Source organism: Rhyacophila brunnea, unplaced genomic scaffold (assembly GCF_057557595.1).
Source record: "Rhyacophila brunnea isolate RB1 unplaced genomic scaffold, BYU_Rbru_1.0 scaffold_8, whole genome shotgun sequence".
NCBI lineage: Eukaryota > Metazoa > Arthropoda > Insecta > Trichoptera > Rhyacophilidae > Rhyacophila > Rhyacophila brunnea.
In genome coordinates, this window is record NW_028233350.1 from 7,514 (window position 1) to 15,484 (window position 7,971).

The following is a 7,971-nucleotide window of genomic DNA, read 5'->3' on the forward strand; positions in this document are numbered from 1 at the left end:
AGATAAAAATGAATGGAGTTGCCTTGACGCCAGTAGAACACTTCAAAATCTTAGGTGTCACAATTGACAAAAACCTGAATTGGTCCCGCCACATCGACAACGTTGCGAAGAAGGCGGCTGGAATTGCTTCCAAATTGATGAGAGCCGCTAAACCTACATGGGGATGTTCCCCAGAGGTGACGCAGCAACTCTATCATGGAGTGATCGAGCCGATAGTCTTGTACGCGGCGAACGTGTGGGGCGAGGCAGCCAATAAGAAGACAAACAAGAAGAAACTGGACGCACTCCAAAGGCAGATGGCCATCAGAGCTTGCCGTGGCTACCGGACAGTCTCCCTGACATCAGCTCAGGCACTCACAGGATTCACTCCACTGGACCTCAAGATTAAAGAACGTATCGCGATCTCCAAAATCAAACGATCGGGAAAAACAAACTTCTTGCCTTCGGATAGAAGATACCAAGGAGTTGAACGATTCTATGATCTCCCACATCCATCCACGCGTATGACACAAACCGTCCGCTACTGGGACCAAGACGTCCCAGACATAGAGGATGAAGAACTGAGAATCTTCACGGACGGTAGTGTCCTGGATGGAAAAGTAGGCGCAGCAATAGTTCCATGTGAAAAGGGTAAAGAATACCAGGCGAGAACACTCAAGTTAGCTGACTGTTGCTCGATATTCCAGGCGGAATTGACGGCAATGAATAGCGCCTTAGATTGGATCCTCAAAAAACGAAAACCCTGGAAAATTGCAAGAATCCTCACGGATTGCAAGTCTGGGGCACAAAGCATAGCATCTGTATCCGTCAATCCTCTTGTCGCGGACGCCCAGCGAAAGCTGAGAGCGATAGGAGAGACTGGACTGACAGTGGAAATTTGCTGGATCAGAGCCCACGTAGGCCTAAGCGGAAATGAAAGAGCCGACGCCAAAGCAAAAGATGCTACGCGTAAAAAGACGGCACCAACGTACGATAAATTTCCACTCAGCCATGCGAAGAGAAAACTTAAGGAAAGTACCCTCGACACCTGGAACGATCGCTACAGAGCCTCAAGTACGGGAAAGATTACGAAAATGTTTTTCCCAAACATTTTGGATGCCTTCAGCTACCAGAATTTCTCTAAGCCGAGCTTCGAAACAACGCAGATCTTCACCGGCCATGGAGCCTTCAATAAATACCTTTGCAGATTCAAAGTGAGTCAAGCAGACGGCTGTCAGTGTGATGGTAACATCACGCAGGACGTCCCTCACATTTTGAGGGAATGCCCGATGTTTGACTTGCTGAGATACAAGTTCCAAATGGCGCTTAAATCTGCAAAGATAGATGTTCATGACATTTTCAGAAGCAGACAAGCAGCAGAGGAATTTGATAGGTTTGTTGTTCAGATAGTTAGGCGACTAAAAGAGTTGAATAAAGGAGTAAGTATCACAGAGCAGGAATAGGAAAGATAGATAGAAAAACAAAAAGCCAACCATCATGCGATGGCTGGAAGGTCCCTTAAGTGTCTAATAAGCTTAAGTTCCGTCTTCTCTGACATAGGTTTCTATGGTTCCCTATGTCTCAAAAGCGAATGCGGAGAAGTTCCCAGCAAGGCCATAGCCAAAAGTCAAGCCGTTCCTTACACAAAAGCTAGCTCCAAGTAAAATCATTACCCTTCCAGATCCTAAACCTTGTACATAGCAAGCAAGGTACCCTTTTTGTCATATAAAAAAAAAAAAAAAAAAAAAAAAAAACCTAACCTAACCTAACCTAACCTAACCTAACCTAACCTAACCTAACCTAACCTAACCTAACCTAACCTAACCTAACCTAACCTAACCTAACCTAACCTAACCTAACCTAACCTAACCTAACCTAACCTAACCTAACCTAACCTAACCTAACCTAACCTAACCTAACCTAACCTAACCTAACCTAACCTAACCTAACCTAACCTAACCTAACCTAACCTAACCTAACCTAACCTAACCTAACCTAACCTAACCTAACCTAACCTAACCTAACCTAACCTAACCTATAACGCATGTCTCAGAGTGAGCCACTTTCCAGCTCAATGGAAAATAGCGAGGGTTGTTGTCATTCCTAAGCCGGGAAAAGACGACCTTCAAGACATCAAGTCCTACAGACCGATCGGCCTCATTTCAGTATTTGGAAAAGTAATGGAAAAGCTGATGATAAATCGGATAAACTGGCGTTTTCATCGAAAAGGTAAGTTGAGTCAAAAGCAATATGGTTTTACGCCCCAGAAATCAACAGAAGACGCTCTGAACGCTTCAGTCAACGTAATCAGGACTGCGCTGCAAGACAAGAAGATGATCATAGCAATCTCGCTCGACATCAGAGGAGCCTTTGATAATGCTTGGTGGCCATTTCTAATGTGCCAGCTGAGAAGCAAGAAGTGCCCTCGGAACTTGTTTACGCTAGTGAAGAGCTATCATCAACAAAGGAAAGTCATACTGTCACATTTTGATGCCACGCTCCAGAAGGTTACGACCAAAGGATGCGTTCAGGGATCATCTTGCGGACCGAACTTTTGGAATTACATCTTAGATGATGTACTTCAGGAGGACTTGGGCCCTGGAGCTGAACTGAGAGCATTTGCGGATGACCTGCTATTGATTGCTACAGCCAACAATACGAAAGAGCTTGAAAATATGACTGACAAGGCGTTGAAATTCATCACATCATGGGGCTCAAAAGCGAAACTACACTTTGCAGAAGACAAAACCAACGCGATGTTCATTACCTCGAATGTTAATATATCTCGAAAAATACGTTGTTTTTACAAATTCTTTTTGCTGTAAAGTGAAAATACAAGTGTAATATATATGTGTGAGTGTTATCTTTAAAATATCCTGAGGGATTCCTAGGATATTAAGTTTTGTGTGTTAACCACGTGTTCGGCATTGCCGAAAGTGAGGTTATGTGTACATTTTAAAGTGTCAAATATTTTTGTGACAATTTGTTTAATCTGTTTTTTACTATTACCTATCGACTTATTTACATACCGATTTTTTTTATTAAATACCTACTTTTAGTCTTAGTTTAACATTGACAGTGAACGGACGTGCTCCCGGTGATTGTGTGCTGGAAAACTCCGGAAAACTCGTTTCAAAGTTCGAATACCTACAATGTTGAAAAAGTTCGGAAAAATCCAGTGGAATCCGGAATGCCCTTTGGTATAAGAACTAATTTTTGCCTCTTCCAGGGCGAAGCGAAAGTTCCTTCCCGCAGGCATGTGTTAAAAACCGCCAGCAGCAGCTCAGGGTCAGTCAATGCGATTCGTTTGATGACCGCGTTTGGAATGCAGTCTGGTCCTGGTGCCTTCGCGGTTTTTATGCGCTTGGCAGCTATAAGCAGTTCTGCTTCAGAGAATGGGCTGATCATCTCATCCATCGCAGCACAGGAACTTTCTCTGGGCTGGTGCTGTGGAAAAAGGGTGTTTATTACCGACTCCAAGTTGCCCGGGTCCTCGAGGTAGGGATCTACGACTGCAGTCCGGAGCCTCTTTCTCACAATTTTGTAGGGCATGCCCCAGGAATCTTCATTGACCGAGCTGCACAGCTCTGCCCAGCATCTTGCCTTGCTCTCTTTGATGGCTCTCCGTAGCGCCTTCCTGTGGCCTTGGTGATTCCGATGGAAGTCGTCGTTCCTAGGTCTCCATTGAGCCCGGCGTCTGTAGGAAATGCATTTGCGGCGGAGCTCAGCAATTTCTTCGTTCCACCAGTAGACTGGCCGTCGCTGGTTTTGGCTGCTACGTCTGGGCATTTAAGCGTCACAACTGTGCTGTAGAAGGTCATTCAGAGCGCTGGTAATGTCCTCAGCACTAGCACTCTGTGATTTGCTTAGTACCGCACTCCTTCTTTCAGCAACGGCCTCATCAAGTGCCGTCAGGTTGAGCTTTCGGACCCCCCAACCGGTATTTGCGAGATTCGGTTGGGATCTGGTGAAGCGCGCTTCCAGATCAAAACTGATATAGCGGTGATCGCTGTGGGAGTATGCTTCGAGGACTTGCCAATTTCTGATTCCCCCCACGACTGATTCGTCCGCGAACGTGGCATCAATGACCGAACCGCTACTGCCTCGGACGAATGTGTGACGACTTCCAATGTTAGCCTCATGTAAATGCAAGTGAGACACCATCTCAGAGAGAAAAACTCCTCTTCTGTCTGTTGTCGATGAGCCCCATTCTGGAGCTTTTGCATTGAAGTCTCCGGCAAGGATTACAGGTAGGATTGATGTTTTCACGTCATCTTCGAGGCGTCTGAGGTCATTTGCGAAGGTGTCTATGGGAGAATTGGGAGAGAAATAGCAGCTGTAAAGTCTAAGCTTTTCGATCTCTACCCATGTCCAGCCGCCTCCGTTATCATGACCGACGCCTGTGATGCGTAAGTTAGTCGGTGCGTAGATTGCAGACGTCGAACCTGAGCCTGAGTACCACCGGTTTGAGGCATTGCGATACTGCTCAGAAATTATCACGAGGTCTGCTCGTCGCTCCTCGGCTATCTGCACCATCATGTCCTTGGCAGCCTGGCAACCATTCAAGTTAATTTGGAGGACTCGGATCATTTTTTCTTTTTCTTGTCCTCCAATGCAGCTCTGAGGGCTGCGCAGTTTCTGCTCCCTGTCTGGTGATCGCAGCTCTTTTTGAGGTTGGCGCACGTCCTGCAATTGGGCTTGTTTGTGCAGACTGCGGCTTTGTGGCCTCCCGTCCCGCAGCGATTGCACTCCTTGCTTCTGTCTTCAGGGCTTGTGCAATCCGCTGCGAGGTGCCCAAATCCATGGCATTTGAAACACCTTGGGAGGTGAGCCCGAGGTCTAAGTCGGCAGTTCACCCAGCCGATCCGTATTTTTCCCCCCTTGATAAAGTCTGCGGACGCATCTCTAGGTAGTCTGACGACCGCCAGCTGGGTGCCACTAAAGGCAGGCCTCAGAGAGATGACTTTTGCATCCTTTGCCATTCGAGGGTACGCAGCCGTCAAAGCATCCATCAGCTCGATGCCATCAGTTGCTCCGTCGATATCACGAATTTCGACAATGACGCTGGGGGTAAGCTTTTTCATCTGAGCTCCTTCTCCCAGCGCCTTGGTGATTGCGTTTGCAAGCTCGTCGGTTTGGTTTGTGCCTCTTTTCATTTGCAGGAGCAAGTCTCCACTCCTGGTTTGTCGAATTCCTGCAACCTCGACATTCGGGAGAACAACGTTCTTCCTGATGCGCCTGAGAGTCTCCGCGTAGGAGGCGTTTCCCTCAGCTTTGACTTCAATTGCGTCGTTTCTGGGTCCAGGAAGTTGTTTTGTCTTCTCTTTTCTTGACTTTCCTTTCCCTTTATGGGACTTTTCTTCTTTTTCTTTCTTGTTTTTAGAGTCTTCTTTTTCAATTGATTTTTTTTCCCCCTCCTTGGCCTTTTCTGCTTTGGCCGCTCTCTTGGAAGTGACCTTGCGCCACTTTTCCTTTTCTTTTGGAGACCCAGCTTCCGTGAGTGATGAAGTCTGGGTAGCCTTTCAACCCAGTCTCAGCCACGTCTTGGCAGATGCCCGTGTCGTGCTTGCGGAGGTCAGCCAATATCAATACCACATTGGTGATCTCCGCTAGTCCCTCCTTTATCGGGGCGTGAACGTTGGTTTTTTCCCTGATGTACGCCATCAAGGACGTGACCCTTGCCTCCAGCAAGTCCACCGTCTCCCACATCTTTGTTGTATTTGTTTTTCTTTTGTTAGTATCCATAGTTGATCCCACGAGTGGCAAGGGAAGAGAAGTCCATCCGACCAGAGCCCCGCATAGTCGGATAAGCCAAAATACTCAGAGAGGTTGGCAGGTACCTCTGAGGGATCGTTTGCAACCTGTTATTTTGCGTCTACAGGCCACTCATCCATCAGCACGATGCCTTCCACTATATCTTGGGTTAAAGACGGTGTCTGTTCTTAGTAAGCTGCCGAGGCAGTGGAAGCCCCCCTACCACAACAAGGTGACAGACGCAAGAGGGACCTAACCTAACCTAACCTAACTTACCCTTTCGCGTTACGGTATTGTTTTTAAAAAAAAAACTAAAAAAAAAATCTCTAGGTATCCTTTAGATACGTACCTCTTATGTTTTGTTTTGTTTTTGAGTTACGACTATAAATATTAATCCTGCGTGACCAACCCTTATCTCAATCATCTAGTATTTTTTACATTTTTAGTATATAAATAAAAGTACAGAGCATTTTATTTGACCGAGCGGCGATAGACGGACATTTGGCTTAGCGGACTATAAAAAACATGAATGTGGTATCCATAGCTCTCCTATTTTACCCTAAAGAGGTCTTCCATACGCGTAGAAACGTGGAGGTATCATAATTATTTAATAATATGCATTTATTTATCGATTTAGATTATATTTTTTACAAATTTATTGTGATAGCGTATTTGTTTCGTCATTCTATTGCCAAGCGAGAAGTACATAACCTCAAATTTGCAATTCGCACGGCTAACTTTTAGAAATATTTTTAACATAAAAAAGCGGCTTTGGCAGCTGTGTATAGTTATAATATATTGTGAATATAGTATACTATCATAAATATATTTTATTTTTACTCAAAATAATTTGAATCGGAAAAGTTTTCAAAATATCCGGGAAGAAATGGTGTTTTTTTGTTGGTTGTGACATCAATTGAATGGTAAAGTACGAAATTACTATCAATATCGCAATCATGTGGTTGTATTGTATTATATTTGACTGTAGAAATAACATCATCATCATCAGCCGGGGTCTTTCCACTGCTGGATGAAGGCTTCCCCCATCATACTCCATTTTTTCGGTCATTTCGTGATAATATGGTAATGTTGTAGGTCGGTAGGTACTGTTAAGATAATATGTTTTATTTTTGTTTCATTTCATGAGTAAATCTAAGGAAAAGAGCTGTCGATGTGCTTATTGTAATACGGCTAGAGAGCCAAAACGCATAATTATTTTATTTTTGTAAGCAATGTAACGTACCGCTTCGCATACTATGTTTTGAAAAGTATTACGTAAATGTGTGTAAAAAAATAAAAATTGAATTGTAACTTTTCTTATGAATAAATAAATAATATGTACAACCATTATTTATTTGTTTTATTTGAAAAAAATATATCAATAAATCAAAAAAAAAACACCTGAATGGGCACTGGTTGATAAAAAACCATCATAAATTATTATAGTTTTTTCCAAATTTCTGATAGATATTTTTTATTTTTATATTGAAATTGTTTTAAGATAATTATTAAATACCTGATGCAAAATGATAGAGATCGGTTTGAAATGAAGAAAAAATGCTTTGCCCTATAAAGGGCTAAATCGAAAATTGTCCGATGAAAAGAGAGTGTTTCAAGACAAATGGGAAGAAGAATATTTCGTTGTTGCAAATAAGCATGGTTCGAGCACATGCTTGATCTGTCGTGAGAGTTTTATATTAAAAAATATAACATTCTTTGTCATTATACCACGAAGGGGTGACAAACGGTCGAGTTCTCGCCTCAATGAGGTATGCTGATGCCAATAAGCCTACTTCTTTAAAATTTTCACGAACCGACAAATCCTATCTCTGGCCTCCCCGCGGCGTCACACGGGCAATGTGGCAAGACAATGCAGTCAATCCATAGCTTACAGAGAAGGGTGAAAGGCGAATCTCTGGCGCCTAAAAACGAGAGACCTTTGGCTATGGGATGGAAACCCAGACAGAAAACCGCACACCACCCCGTCTGGACAGCGTGGTGTGCTATGTCCGAAAACCCCCGATGAAAACCAACAACAATAAACGTCGGCCTTTATTCTCCGGAGGCCAACCTGACACTGATCACGGCAGCAATCAGCAAAGGGTGATTTATGATGATCAACGCCATTTAAAAATGCTTCCCCTTCGGACGGGAAGTATCTTTAACAACAGTTTCAGCCAAGTTGTAATAGCACCCTTCATTTAAAATAAAGTTAAGTACAATCAAAACCATTTAATT

General features: G+C 43.8%; 1 protein-coding gene across 1 annotated transcript; it reads right to left on the bottom strand.

Moving 5' to 3' along the window:
- Nucleotides 1-3,768: 3,768 nt before the first annotated feature.
- Nucleotides 3,769-4,569, bottom strand: LOC147063794 (uncharacterized). The gene has a single exon (XM_085959067.1). It carries the CDS (start codon nt 4,567-4,569, stop codon nt 3,769-3,771), a length of 801 nt encoding a protein of 266 aa, XP_085815193.1.
- Between the last annotated feature and the right edge of the window lie 3,402 nt (nt 4,570-7,971).